At 37.1% G+C, this 16,283-nt stretch overlaps 1 protein-coding gene across 22 annotated transcripts in view; it reads left to right on the top strand.

Annotated features, from left to right (window-relative positions):
- The window catches only part of DLGAP2 (DLG associated protein 2), a 478,278-nt gene that overhangs the window by 380,878 nt on the left and 81,117 nt on the right, over positions 1-16,283 (top strand). For all 22 annotated transcript variants that reach the window (XM_084515980.1, XM_084515993.1, XM_084515997.1 and 19 more), the window contains one exon: positions 15,285-15,496. In XM_084515980.1, the coding sequence (XP_084372106.1) occupies positions 15,285-15,496 (212 nt within the window). The remainder of the gene's footprint in view (positions 1-15,284; positions 15,497-16,283) is intronic.

The following is a 16,283-nucleotide window of genomic DNA, read 5'->3' as shown; positions in this document are numbered from 1 at the left end:
GCACAGTCCCTTGACAAGTGTCATTAGCACATCAGGCTGTACAAAGAACTGCACTGGGAGCAGAACAGGAAGAAGGAAAAGCTAGGAGGGTAACTTCTTCAGCTGTCACTGCCTCTGGGGAAAACAACAACAACAACAACAACAACAACAACAACAACAACAAACTATTGTACAAATATTCCCTTTGGTGTTTTTAACAAGAACAGCCTGCAAAGCCAAAGTTGTTCTGAGTGCCTTCTCTTTTTGTTTCCTTTTAATGAACTCTTTTCCAGAATTTAACTGATTCTGACATTAACGTGGGCAAACCTCCACTCCAGATTTATGTATTTAGAGATCTCCAGTTCCTGTGGGCTCTGCAGAAGCCAACAGACACAGCGTTATCTACCTCTATGTAGAGCTCTCTTCCCTCTGAGCAATAGGGAACCAATAGTAATGAGTCACAGCTGAAGGGCCGAATCTTTTCAAATGCACATGCAGCCATCCAGGGTCAATCTCCTTGCTGGAAGAGGAAAGGTTCCTCATAGCAGAGAAAGGAAAATAATTACTTGCAACCCTCATAGCATTTCCATGCAAACTGATTCCAATTTAGGCTGACAGCTGTAATATTTTTTCATATCCAAGTACAGTTCTTATCCATGTAAAACAGCCTGCCCTTCCCTAGAAGTTTTTAATCTAACTCAATGAGCCAGAACTGGAAGTGCATCCCATACAGAGACTTCGACTTCTGTCTGTGTTACAAAATCAAGGGTATAGCTCTGACATTAAAGAAAAGTTTACATTTTGCTGTCTTTTTCCTTACCATCCCATACTCGTACTTCACGGAGAAATCTGGGCCCTCTATATCTCTGCTGGGTGTCTTGCTTTCCTTTTCAACATGTTTCCTTTTTTTCTTCTTCCCTCATCTTTACACCTCATTTTTTCTTTGTAAACTATTTTTTACTTTTCATGAGCCTTGTTCTTACTTCCAACCTGTATCAGCATCCTCAAGTGAATGTGAAACACTGAGTTCACAAACTATCACTAAGCTTCAGGTTAAGCCCAGTGGGGGGGGCTAGGGAACAGAAACGCCCTTTTTTTTTCTTTTTTTTCTTTTTTTCTTTTTTTTTTTTTTTCAGAATTCTTTGTTTTATCCTTTTGGTGAATTTGGGATAACTGAAACAAATTAGCAAGTTTCATCAGCTGGTAGATTCAAGCAGCTTAAAATCTAGGAGAAGTGAATTTAAATTTTTGCGGCTCCAGTGACTTCATCCAGTTTTAACCCTTTTAACAAATTGGATAGTAATCATCCCCCAATTCACAGAGATGCTAGAATGGCAATCTGTCAAGACTTAATTGCTCAATTACTACAGTAAAGAATCCAAACCTTTGTTGAAAGCAATAATACTAAGAATTATATACCAGGAATATTCTCATTACAAAATTTTTAAGAAAAATACAAGTTCTGCAGAATCTGAATATGCCATTCAGAACACACATATCCTTCAAACTGAATGTCTGGCTTACTCACTAGCCCAAGGTCAGGAAAAGAATGAAGGGACCCCATTCTGTCAATGTCGTAACTATATGCATTGTTTTGAAACTTCTACTTTGAGGGATGCTGCACTGTCACAATGTAATCATTAAGACCCAAGATATAAGACTCATTGTTAGCTCTGCCATGAACTTTTTCTCTGACCCAGGAAATGTAATCTGTTAATCACCAGACATTTCAATTACTCTGTCTGCAAAACTGAGGAAAGATAGGAAAGATATTTAACTTTTCTTACAGCAGTGAAGTAAGCATCAGTAAATAATGGTTGAATTAAAATAATCATTAGGTTCAGAAACTGAGAACAGTAGAGAAACATCTCAGATTCCTAGCCAGGAGAGTTTACTGCCTTGCTCCAGAATATCTGGAAATTAAAATATTCAAAGGATTATCGAGGTGATTGTGCAGCAGCAGATTTCCCTGAAGTGCATAAATGAACAGATTAACATAAAACCCTTGGGCCTTTGTAGGATTTCTGTGTTTATAGAATTAAAACATTAAAAGGCATTTCCCCTTATTGATGTCAGCTACATATTTTTAAAATCTTTTTAAAGCAAAACAGCAACATCCTAGTCCTTCAAAGATCTTATATATGAATACATACTTATACTCAAGCATAATAAAAATTATTTTTTATGTTTATATATTATCAGTGATTATTATATATATAGTTCTTACTCTGCTATGTATGTATATGAAGATTCACTGGATTTGACTCACTTTTCTATCCAGTAGTCTTCTTGTTATTTTGTCTTTCAACACCTCTATAAAATATTACTACTTGTGTTTTCCACTTGAGATTTTAGGAATACAGAGTCCCAAACTGTAAGTGCATGGCAGTGTCATAGGCCGGTACTTGACACCATGATCTCTCTGTTTCTGAGCTTCCATTTTGTCTTCCATAGTAATTACTGAGCTGCACTTTCCTTAAAACTTTTGAAGAGTGAACAAGGAAAATTTCTTTCTAAGAAGTGAATTTCTACCAGATTCACAGTTGATGAAAACAGGAGATGAGAAAAGAGGTTTTGAAAGCCTCTGTTCTTTCAAAAAAAATATATTTTCAAAAAATATGCCCAGGTTATGTCTCATATTGGAAAGCAGGTATTTCTTTAATCTGTCCAAGCCTCATCTCTGGCTTTTTTCTTAGGGTTTCTCATGTCCCTGTTCCTCCACAGTCCTCATAGCTGGGGGAGCTCATTGCTTGGGCAGTGTGTGGGTGCATGTTAGAGAGGGTTCAGCCAGATGACCATAGTGCCCTCCACACCACTGTGGCCATTTGCCTTGTTCCAGCAGAGCTGCTCACCGGTGGCCATTTTTGTAGAACTAAGTTGGTAGACATAAATCTCTATGAAGTAGTATTTATTTTTCTGATCTATACCTCAGTACCTGACCAGATTTGCGTTACTCCTTCTACAGTGGAGAAGATGGGAGCTTGCAGAGAGAAGGGAGAGGGGCTGAATGTGAAGCCCCTTTGGGCTCCAGCTAGTTGTTAAATCAGCTTAGCTGCAATGTTAACCCAGACCAGTTGGCTAGCAAGCCAGCCAGTTCAAGAGCAGAGAACAGCCGTTTCATAACTGTACACTGATAGCATTTCTTAAATTCTTGTGAATGATTAGCAAGTTTTTACCCATGGGCCTTCAATTTCTGTTTTGAATGTAGACAATTGCATTTCTGAGCACCAAACATTTCTGTCATTTCCCTCCATGGGCAGAATAGCCCATGGAGATCACATACATTATAAGCATGCTTTTTAATAGCTTTGGCTACAGTAACTGCTACTGCTTCCCATAACGTTTTGATTTTAATATTAAATATGTAACAAAACAAAACAAACAAACAAACAAAAAAAAGATAAATGGGTTTTGAGATCTGTTTTATCTTCATTGGTTGTTTTGGTTAATTAAGTTCAACAGATATACACTACAATGACTGATTAATTTTACCTTGACGTGAGTATTAGTGAAGATTAAAGATTTTCAACAGGAAAAAAATGGATATGAACTAGATAGCTGTACAAAACTTACAAATACAAGAATGTTGCTTACAGTTTCCAGGACTGAAAAACCTGTGAATGCTAGTTAAGGAAAACTAATTCCTACAATAGCACCAAAAGACAGGCAAAAGCATAGCAGTCACCATCACTGAAGTTCTAGAGCACAGTGCTATGTGTCCCTGATTAATATTCCTCCCTCAGCCATTCAACAGCCTGTGAAGCAGCAAGCAATCAAGGTAAACATACCACAAGGTACAGTGAATGAGTCAGCACTGAAAAAGAAAATAGCATGTTGTTCTAAAAATGGCTTCAGCCCACTCTTGTCTTCCTAGTGCATTTAAGTACTAGCGTCATCCGTTACAGCACTGGCACTGCTAAGCATGTGGGTAATAATGTCAGCTGCGTACTCTACAGAATGAAAGAAAAGCACAAGAGTTGGTCTCTTAAAAAAAAAAAAAAAAAAAAAAAAAAAGAATAAAAGAAAAAAAAAAAAAGCAACAGTTTCAACAAGGTTCTTTGCTGGTTTAAGTTGTGCCTACATGGAGAAGAGTTTTGAGGAAAAGCTAATGGAGTAATTGGCATTAAGCCCTCAGATGCATTTTTCCAGGAACTCTTCTGGGAAGAGGACATAGTCCCATGAACTAGACCGTTGCCCCGGAGAGGCATGCAACTCTCAGCCTGCTTTGCCAGGACAGATTTGAACCCAATGCACCTTTCTCAACACTTCATCTTTCTGAAACTAGGTTGTACCTGTTAGCTTGACATAACAACCATATATGAACTACAGAAACAGCATCCAGTACTCTACCAGCCAGTGCTAGTAGAGTTTTGATACTAGTGTCCAAGTCACTTTCGCGCTACCACGCTACCTTCACGATTTAGCCTCCACTCCCAAATTAACTGGGTTGCCTCCACAGCAGGAAAAGCATGCATAGATTACAGGGCAGTCAGCATGGCCATGTGCTGAACTGTTTTCACTTCTGCAGCCCATTACAGTCCCACAAGGATGCCTCAGCTAGCCCTGTGCCCTCCCAAAGTCCCAAACAGAACATGTGCCAGAGAAGTCTGTGTTGCCTGGACACTAAGGGCAGAGATGGCATGGCTCATGCCCTGTGACAGTGTTTGTGTCTACCTGCAACAGCTGGTGCAGCACCTGGGGCCATTCTGCACAGGTCAGTAAGGGTCTTGTCTTCCCATGCAGTGCACTGAGCTCATCTATTTGTAGCTGCTCCCTCTACGCATTGTATCGCTGAAACATTGCACTTACATTTTTAACAATATTAAATAAAAGGTTTTTACATAAAGCCGATGCTTACCTGGATTTACAGAATGCTGAAGGTTTTGTATTTCACAAAGATCAGAATACTTCATAAGTGTACCTTCCAAGGGAAAAAAAAATAAAATTAAGGAAAAATTATGTGCACCTTCCAAGGGAAAAAATAAAATTAAATCAATTATGGTGTAAAGTTCTGAGCAGTTGTCTCAGATTACTGGTGCCTTGAATTACTGTAGTAACCAGTGATATCAACAGTACATTTGCCTCCGCGTCCCTTTCTAGAAAGCTCATATTGGCTTAAATAAATTGCTGAAGCTTCTTTTTCCAAAGAGGAATAGAAAGATCTCAGAGTTAGTATTTTCTTAAAGCAGACAAAACAAGTCCCTATTACTGTAGAAACATCAAACCTAGGAGTAGAAAAGGGAGGCCATGATCTCACTGCCCTTTAATCAGGGGGAATTGTCCTCCTTTAAAATGTTAGTACTGTGTGTTGCCAAATTGTTTTTCAACATTAACCTCAGCAAAGCTGAAGGCTGACCTTTGCAGTTGTTACTCAAAGGTGTCCTTGGGTCTGAAGAAATTTTCAGCTAGAAGTAACTTAATATTTTATACACCTGGGCCAGTCACATCTGTCAAACGAGACTGCCAGAATTGCAGGCTTGGGGCTGTAATGACCGCACACTCTCCTATGTAGCTGGAGTGTTGCCTTGGGCACACCTGGCTCCTCTCCTGAGCAGCCAATGCTATTTTTCCTGCAAGAAGTTGACTTCAGAAAAATGATGAAGTAGTCATTGATCATTTGATATTTTTTTTTTTTATGTCCATCTTACAATGTTGTGCTTAAAGGTTGTGTGTTTTTTTTTTTAAGTAGAGTTTCATGTGTGTTTAAATGGCTGAATGTCTATGTGGACAAGGTCCCTGGTACTTCTGGCAGGGGAACTGATCTTTTCAAAAGTGTACAGATAATTAAGCATTACATGGTAGCTAGACAAGACAAAACTACCCATTTCACTCTGTAAGCTAAATAATTTGAGTCATTTGAAGCTTACTGTTCAAAACAATCACTTATTAAAGAAAAAAAATGGATGAAAGGCAAATATATATTTTGTATTATCTTTAATATTATTCTAAAGACATTTAAAGACTATTTTTTCACTATTAGCCTTATGATAAATGGAAGAAGTGGCATCATTTCTTGCTTAGATTAAAGAAGTCACTGTTCACTACAGGTCTTCTTTTAGGTCAGGCCTGGAGATGCTGGCTTTTAAGCTCTTCTTGCATGTCTAGCTTTATAGTTGATCTACAATGTTGGAGTCCTCACTACATCTGCCATCTCTGTGTTTTTGGAGATGCTGTGTGTTTTAAGTGTGTGGGGAGCACCTCTCCTTTCCTTCCTTTAAGGTCATTTTTGCCTCTCACTCCATTCTTCAGTGATCATAAATGGTCTTTGGGGCCCTGACTGTGGGTTATGAAAAGGTAACAACTCTGAATTTCCCTTCACTGTTAAAGGCAGAGATGTTTCCAGAGGAACCTATAGGTGCCTGATACTTCACACAGTGTAGAGAATCCGCATTGAATAGACTGATGATGATGCTTTATCTTTTTTTTTTATCAATTTCTGAATGTTGACAAGGAAAGGAAATACCAGGAAGAGGATGAACCTCACACACTCTGGGAGCCTTGTTTCCCCAATTCCATCGGTCATAAAAACCAAGCTATATGCTACAAATGCATACAGGTCAATTGGATTTTTCTAGCATGAATGCTTTTCATAAAGAAATCAACTGTAATGCTCATTAAAGCCCCAGAATTATTCTTTCACATCAGTGCTCGTGTAGTCTATTGCAAGGGTTTCCGAGTCAGCAGAAAATCAGGCCTATCTGTTTTCCCAAAGCCCGTTAGCTGCAGTGGAAATACTTTATGGCTTCGTCTGATGGCCCTTCCAGGACTTTGGTTTAAACAGTAGCTAAGAGGTAACTTCCCAACAGGAAATTTCTGTTTTTCTCACTTGTGTCTTGGATTAATAGGGAAGATACAGCAGAAATCCCACAAATTAGGTTTTATCATATATGAAAGTCTTCCACACTGTATACATTTTTTTTCCCCTATGTGCATCAACACAGTTTGGACTCCACACAGTCCAGAAAAAGGGAAGAGACAGAATTTCCTATGACAGAAAAAATGCCCTGCAGCTCTTCAGGGAAGGTTAGTTTCCACTCAAATTTTCCTTAGCTCTGCTTCAAGTCTAATTAAATTGCAGAAACAAAATAGAAGACCTTTTTCTTCCTCTTCCTGGAGCCTGTGATCTTTGAAGCACATGGAGAGCAAATAATATGTAACCAGCTCACAATTCTGCAGCACCATAGTTTTGTATATTACATAGCTGAAATACTGTATTATTCCTATACCCTCACAAATAATCATGATCATGAGTTTACTTTATTAATTGCCATAAACTCAACTTAGTGCTTTCTCTTTTTCTGTAATTTTTATTCACTGTGCTGTGCAGATAGCTGGGCTCCATCCACTCTGCAAATATAGTACAGTTATCTCAGTCTACTTTTTCCAAAACTATCCATCAGGAACACTTGTAGTTGTCAGCAACTTCAGTTGCTGACACTGTGGTCCCCTGGAACTTCTCTGCTGCTTTGCTAGTGGGTATATTCCTGGCTCCCCTTCACCTGCAGTGAGTGAGGAGGAGATGCAATCCAGTTTTGTTCTTTAACACTTTGATGCTTGGTTTTGTTGGTTTTAGCAGTTATTTTTTTGCATCATAGTTCAATTAATTCAACTCACAGAGATAGATGTGAAGGAAACAGCAGCTATAAGCTGGCCCAACAAGGAAAAGAGGTAAGAAAACAAGCTCTGAGTGCATGACTATGGCAAATTAATTGGCAGCAATGCTGTGTTTTGTGGAAGCATGAGAAGTTCCAAGTTTCAGTCTTTGGTGCTTCTGTGCCTTCAGCATTTTTGAAATACTCACTACCTTAGACTACATCCATACTAGCAAACTGAATAGTGTCATGAAAGGTTCCCTGGCGCTTCAACCTGATCTTCTATTTGAGCAACACAAATTGTGTTGCTCAACCTGTCTCGGGCACTGTTTTGATCCAAGCCAGCTAGTGTTTCCTTAAACAGAGCCTTGATACTGTTCAGGACTTACTGTAGTTAAGGGACCATTCCTGGTAGTCATGCTTCTTTGGAGGCAGATTACACAGTAGTGTGGATGTGGGATGCTGCCCTGTTGGCCTCCAGGCTACAAGTGGGTCTTCATTTACTAATGAACACACAACCCTAAAGTAGTCATCATACCATTTTTATCCTTCTCTCTCTCTCTCTAGTGATGATTCTGCAGCAAGTTGTAGCAAATCACTGGTTCATCTGAAAATGTATCTTTACTTATCTTTATTATCGTTGTTAGGGTTATTTTCCAGCCAGCACTCTAAGTCACTACAGTTATTAGGGTTGCTGGAAAAGCTGAATATTGTTTAAGGAAAACCTGCCCTACTTATGTTGATGGTAGTATATTTTTAAAGCAGCACAGGCTGACAATGAAGCAGCATCCTGAGACACTTACCAAAAGAAATACATAGTTGGCCAAAACCTAGGTTTCTTGGTTGAATCCCTAATGTTTCTGTATCTTGTATTGACAGTCTATATCTCATTTAAGCATAAGCCAAGCCTATTTAAGCATAGGCCAAGCCCTTCAGTCTGAGCTTATCTCATATCTATGCTATCAGTGAGCTCCAGGCTTAGCAGGGAAAAATCACATAGTGGGGACAAGCCCACCACTAACATCTGACTGCACCTTGCTTCACCATCTCAGCATGGTGGGAGTCCAGTGGGTCCCAGAGGGATCCAGCAACATAGCATAGGTTTTGCAGGTGGCTGAACAGCAAGGCTCTTTGCGGGTAGTACAAGCACAGGTGGGCATTTGCCCCACATTCCTCCAAACAATATAACATTGCCAGAGAGTCCTCACAACACTGTTTACAGCCTTCTGCCATCCTTGGATTACAGTTCGCAGAGAAATAATTAGGAAACATAGTATTGTTTCATTTTTTTGAGTCCATCACTGTTGAGATAAGTATTATTTTAATGAAAACTGTTCTGTAGAAAATACAAAAGTGGTGATTAAACAATCCTGAGTGCACTGGACTTAAGTCTTCCCATAATGAATCATTTAATGGAACTTTTCTTGGGACTACACATGAAAAAATAAAATCAGCCAGTAAGGAATGCTGGTACCGCTTTGCCTATTTGCACAGCTTCCAGCTGGAGTATTGTGCTTATGTTTTGTGATCTGCATGGGTATCTATCCATTCTCAGATCCCAGATTCCTGAATTCATGCTGTTGTTTTCAACCCATTGTAAAGCCTATGTTGTTTGGTATCTACGTGATATTCTTCCTCTTCCTGTGATACTGTGGCAATTCATATCAAAGCTTGGAGAGAATTGCTGGCAAGACAAAGACGTCTCTTGCCTTCTCAGATTAGCTCTTGCCTTGATGGGTGGTGTTGACTAACTTGTGGGGAATGCTGAAAGATCTTTCTGTGCGTCTGAGTTGTCAAGGAGTTCAGGGAGTAGGGGGTGGCATGTGAAAATTAAAGCTAATTAAGAGGATTGGCATTGTTATTGGTGAGGAGGAGTCCCTGACATATTTTGTAGAGATTTTTGAATGGGTTCATTGTATAATTCATAGTTTGAACAATGAATCAGTACATTTAAAAAAAAAAAAAAAAAAAAAAAAAAAAAAAGAAACCTAGGAAAACTAGACAAAATTGTGCGCAGAGAAAGGTGATGAGTTGAAATGAGGCTTTATTTTTACACAGTGTACTCTTCCATCCTGTAAAAAGCCAATAGGTTTTAACATCCACAGCCAGTAAATAATGGAATGCCATTAATGTTATTAACTTCAGAAGAAAATTCTAGTCATTAGAATTTTTTCTTAGAATTATAGAATTATAAAATTTCATTATAAAATTATAAAAATTCATTAGATTTTTTTTAGAATTATAGAAGAAAAAGGGTCAGCATTCCCTTTTCAGCAAAATTTTTGAAAACAGGAGATCCAGCTCCTAACTCTCATTATAATATCAAGGAAACTTTCTACCATGCTTAAACCATGTCTGCCTCACAAGATCGTCTATTTTCACCTGTTTACAGCAGTGCTGAGAGACTGTTCTAAAACTACTCAAAGACCTGATTTAAGAGAAAATCTCCTACCTATATTTCAGATTTAGTTCTTTTTTTTGGGTCACCTTCTTGACCAGGCAGAGAAAGCATAAAAATATAACAACTATGTATCTACCATGTAATGTTTCAAATCTTATACTTATTATCATCTGATTTCACGCACAGACAGCTTCTGCTTCTGTGAAATTTATATTGCTAAAATAAGATATAAGTCAAAATGAATATTTTGCTGCATTTTACATCTGCATGCTAATTACATTTCACAGGACTCCTCTGAGGAAGGTAATCCTTGTTTTAACCTTTTAGAATGAGAAATACGAAGAAGTGATAACTCCCTCAGCTGAAACCATATATCTACAAGTGTTTCATTTTAGATAGTAGAATGATATGCCATATTTTAAGCAGATCAGCAATTTTGTGGTGGAACACCTTTAAAACTCATGGAGTTGGGAGCAAATGCCACTGACGTGGGTGGAACAACAGAAGCAGATCTATTTTGAAATGTCAGTGGCAGTTGCTGGTTTGACTTCTTTAGCTAAATCCTAAATTGAAAACAGAAAACTCAAATTAAAAATAGTCAAATTCCAAATGAATGAATAATTCATTTATTCTTCCAGTTTTGACATCAGTATTTTTTAGATACAAAGTTGGATATTCACATTGCTAACAGGAGTGCCTGGATTGCCTGTATCAGATTAGATATAAGGAAAGATTTTCCTACTATGAGCATCGTCAAACACTGGAACAAGTTACCTGCAGAAGTTTTGGAGTCTCCATTCTCAGAGACATTCAAAACCCAGCTGGACATGGTCCTGGGTAACATAATGTATCTGACCCTGCCTTGAGCTGGAGGCTGGATTAGAGACCTCTGAGGTCTCTTCCAGTCTCAGCAATTCCATGATTACATTTTTTTTTTCCAGATACTTGGTAAATTCATCCTTGTTTTCCACAGAAACATGCTTCTGCTTATATGCAGGATTTTTGCAATTTGAGAATCAGGAGACAGACCTACTGTGGAATTCCAATCAGTTGTCCAAAGTCAGGCTTTCTTCTGCCCTCTTCTTCTGACAGGTCTAATATATGCGAAACCAACATCTGACAAAACACAAATGTAGTATCTTTTCTTCTATTAGAGGGAAATATGAGAAATTGTAGTCTAGAATCTCACAGTTAAGAAATGAATTCAGTTTCTTCCTGAGCATGCATCAGTTCAAACCTACATCTTCCCAATTCTCCAAAGAGCATTCTGAGCAGAAGATTATAAGGCAGTCTGGAGTGAGCACTTCTTTCTTTGTTAAGATTCTCCACAGTTTTTATCTAAAGACCCTTGCACATAAAATTCATGCGAGTGTTTATCCCAGGGACTATAACTAAGCTCCCTTTTACTAGGCAAGAGCCTGGATCATGAGGCTGCAACACACCCTTTCTTGTATACAAAGTCATCTTCTAAGCAGCCCTCCCCAGGCAATCTGTGAGCATTTCATGAAAAGGGGATGGTTTACAAAGAGAGGTGTAGAGCATGCCAGTTTATCTATCAGCCCTAAGTCTTCTACTTCCTAAGCACTCCAGCAATTATTAATTAAGGAAATAGAATGGTTTCTTTTGGATGCTATTTTGAAGGAGCTAACTCCTAGATACCTTTTATGGCAAATTTAGGCTCCTAGCTAAGGTTCTGAAGTTCACTCTCAGGATCAGCTGCATAAAACATAGTGAGGTAAGTTTTAACTACCAGGTGCTGTAATATCACTGGCCCTAGGTAACTAACCAAAAATATCACAGTGAATCAGCAGCAGAACAATTAAGAAGTCCTACATTTCCCGAATCTCCTTGTGCTCCTCACAGCAACAGTGCATAAAATTTATGAAAGAGACTCATCATTTTCCACAGTAGTTATAACCAAATCAGCAGCCGGTGACAAAATTAAATGCAAAGATCTAGACCTTGTCAGCTCGTTGTTCTTACAAAAGGAAATTCATATGGTAATATGCAGTCTAACTCCTCTGTGGATAAAAACTGCATACACAAGGATTCATGTTAACATCTAGAACAGGAGGAAGGCTTTTTAGACATTATAAATATCAGCACTCATTGCTATATGCAAGTAGATAATTAGGGTAATTATTCCCAATTAGCAGCTGCAAACCCTGCAGATGGGAATTTCAGGGACTGGTAACTATTGTAAGGAAGTATTTCTGCAAGCTGTAAAGCACTTTTCCTGTTTTGAAAAATATACATGTAATGACCCTCGCAGTCGCTGTAAAACACTTTTGTTAACACTTCAATATAAAGAAAAATCTTTCCCACACTATTATAACACTTCAGCTTTTCTTTAAAGCTATGCTGGGCTCTGAAATGGCCTGGATTTTTCCAAGTATTAAATCCATCATTTAAAGTGAATGATGAACCAGCGCTGGCCAAAGTAGGACTCAAATTTTGCTTCTGTTCTAAGACCATGATAAAAAACAATGTCAAGGGCCTTTTCATTGGCTTCTGAAGACAGCAGAAGGACTCCATATGTTTTCATAGGCTCTATATGAACCCTGAAAGAATGTGTTGTGAAACTTCCTTGCCAGGCTCCAGGACCATTACCCTTGTGTTCATTGGGTTCTGCTCCTTTGAATGGCTCAAGGGTAAAAAGTATTAATTAATTGTAAATAATGTTTGTTTCTCAATCATAAAGGCTTCTATGATAGACAACCAGTGTAGACAGTCAACTCTGGTTGGAAAAGAATTTTTGGTGCATTTGTGAGTAAGTACATCACAAGCACAAATGGAGCAGGATTTTTTCAGTTCTTAGGTTTCTTCTGAATTCATTTAAGTTATGAATTCAGAAAGTTAAAGAAGTGTAATCAACAAAAACAGGCACATAATTGTAAGATTTGTTCTCATAAAACTCTATCACAGTAAAGAAACTTATTTTTTAAATACTTTAATGTGAAAAATCATTCATCCCTATCTTTTAAAATAAGATTTCAGTGTCAAGCAGCAAATAGTTTGTGTTTATTCATTTTAATCCAATCCTTACCTAGTTATTTGAATGTGGAATTTCAGACAAAAACATTGAGAAACTAATCACTTTTTGCATGAGTAACTAAAAAGTTGCTGATCTGTCTTTTTAAACTTTATATTTAAATATCTTTGAGCTAAAATGAAGGAGAAAAATTTCAAGCCAAAATAATTATTCTATTAAAAAAGAACATATATGTTTTTTAAAGAAAGTGTTGAGATTAAACATAATAATTCAGCTTTAATACAGAAAATTGCAGAGTATAGCTCACTCATCTAGATGTCCATGAAAACTTTTTCAGCATTGGAATCTTGGTTTTAACTTTGTTGATACTGAGATAATAAAGAAGAATTAAAAGTGAGAGTATGTTTGTATGATATCAGTTAATTTTTCTTAATATAGTACTCTAATTCAGATTTTTACAGTTACCAGTATTGGTGGTTGTGAACAACAAAGCTTAATAAAATATGTTTATTTTCTATATTTTAGGAGTCTAGCTACTACAACAATTGTTACACATAAATATCTCTTAGGTCTCCCAGAATCCCCCAAATCCTTCCTCTGACATTAATTTCATATATATTAGGTTTTAGAATAACAATTAGGATGATGTATCATATTTACAGGCTTCAAGTTTGAGAAAATTTCTCATGTTTCCCTTCCAATCACCATCCAAAGCTGAATAATATTTAAGGTTTGTTTCCTTGCATGATCTACACTGTATTTCATTTAAATACATCCTCCATCTTGTTATTTCATATAAGAATATAACTCATAATATTTGTCTGGTATTTCTCTCCAACAGTTTTCTGATCTTTGTGATCTGTTTCATCTCAACTAATCTGACAGTATCTTCAGTCCCTCTTCTCTCCCGAGTTTTATTCTTTAATATCTCTATCTTTACTTGTTCACAGTCTTTAAAAATTTCGTTTTTCCCTTTCAGTCCTTTCTTGGGACTCAAAACATCTGTTCTGTTCATGTGGTGTGTGGCTAATTCATGTATCTTGAAAGGGCAGTAAGGATGACAGGGAGATCATGTTAGTTCTTTAAATCTGATTTCCAGTCATGCTGAAATCAATGGGAACATTTACTTCAACTCCACAGTGAACTCTCTCTGTAGGTCTACAACTTATTTGACTTGAAAATCTTTATTTGGCATCCTGCTCTGCAGAAACTCCTAATATATCTGTTTAACTTGAAGATCTGATTTGTCGTATTGGTAAATAATGTCATTGTACTGTGTAATATATATGAAGTCATTATGCTGATAAAGTATTTGATGCTGCCAAGTGCATCAACCCTGGTCTCCCAAAGTGTTCGGTTGCATCCTTCTTTTTAACCATGAGTCATTATAATGGATTGGAGCGAGTTGCTTATATCGTTTAAGTTAAGTAAATGCTTAAATTACTGGATTAGGACCAGAGGAGTCAGCATCTTGAAAGATTAAACAAAAAGCAAAGACTATGCAATATTGACAGACAGACTTGCGGAGTTTATCAGTAACTCTTTAAACAAGGCTAATTTCACTGGGGATTGGAAATTCTACTCCTGTTCAATTTGTTGCCACTACATACAGATATACACCCACCAGATATGAATTATCTGACCACCAGGTTTACTATTTGAAAAACCACCTCAACTGTATGAAAGCAGCCTCAGCTTCAAAGTATTAATAATTAACTGACTACATTCCTGATATGTCACCATGTCTGTGAAGTATTTCGCAGTTGCTAAATAAGAAAAAAGACAGATTGCCACATTTGCCTTTTTTTTTTTTCCAGAAGTTTGCCCTGAATCAGAATCCTGTCCATTTATGCAAAAATTATGGCTTAGCTTAATTTAAATGCTTCATCCTGAAAATCTGAGAAAGCCCCATATCAGAAAAGTGAGGAAAATGCTATAAAGTGTTCAGCTTTCAATTAGTTTTATGTCTGAGACATGTGATCAACCTAATGTTTATTAGATGAAAATCTGCATACAAACATTTAAGAGGTTAAGATTTCCTGCATTTTAGAGCATGTGCACAAATAGATATTGTGGCTGAGCTCACAAATAATGACTTGCTTGTCTCCTAGGTTCTAACATTTATGGATTGAACATTTCCCATCCTGCAATTGGACTTGAGCACCAAATCGCTTGTGGGCCTTAGAATTTCTTTCTAGGTGATTTATTTCTGAAGAATAAAAAATTCACAACTTGTCAGTATAAAACGAGAAATTGAAAGAAGTATTTAAATATATGAAAAAATGCACATTTTGTATGTGTGTTTGGTGATCTCTATTAGGTACCTCAGGATGAATGGGGAGGATATCCTGCCAGTGGGAAAGATGAAGAGATACCCTGCAGAAGAATGAGAAGTGGGAGCTATATTAAGGCCATGGGAGATGAAGAAAGTGGAGACTCTGATACTAGCCCCAAGACATCACCAAAATTAGCAGTTCGACCCGAGTCATTATTAAAATCCATTGGACAAAGACCACTGGGAGATCATCAAAAGTGAGTTTTATTATACCATGTTATAAACCTTTCTGAAAATTGCTATGACTTAGGCCATTTTTCTTTGTGTCTTATTGGCAGTGGTCAGTATCCATGAGAGAAGATAGTAGGTAAAAAGCTAACTATGTCTTACTTCATTTTAAATTAACTTGATTAGTGGTTTAATTCTCTTGATTAGTGGATGAAAAACTGAAATCTTCCTGATTCATGTAACAAACATGCTACTTAAGGAAGAGTTCATTATGTCTACTAAAGGAAATATATTCATCTTTATATTAAATCTAGAATTTTGAATATTCTTTAGCAGGGTTATTTTATTCTAATTCTTTGTTATTTTATGGCTTTCTCTGAAATAGAAAGTACACTATTCTATAATGGCTATAATAACAAACAGATAATTGTAGATATACTTGGCATCTTATGTCCTATTTATCCATACAGTACTTTCTCTGTGTATCAGCTATATTGTAGCATATACATTTGACACACTGGGCGGAGGGGGGATTCTTTCTTTTTTTTATTTTTTTTTTGCATTCATACTACCTGCAATACAACCTATTCAATAACTAATGCAAATTTTAAGACTATAGGAAAATGCATAATTTTATTTGTTTTCCAATATATCTTTGTTTTTCTCTTTTCAACCTTTCAATATATTGTTTTTGTGAGTAATCTGTAAGTGTACTTCAGAAGACAATTTAAAGGTGGTAGCCACATTTCAAATCTGCTTCGATTAATGTGATTGGGTGTTTCTCACAACTTAGAAAATTGATCTTTTTGCCTGGAA

The sequence above is a fragment of the Aythya ferina genome (assembly GCF_964211825.1).
Source record: "Aythya ferina genome assembly, chromosome: 3".
Lineage (NCBI taxonomy): Eukaryota > Metazoa > Chordata > Aves > Anseriformes > Anatidae > Aythya > Aythya ferina.
Note: the sequence above shows the minus strand (reverse complement) of the source record. Positions and strands in the feature narration are given on the sequence as shown.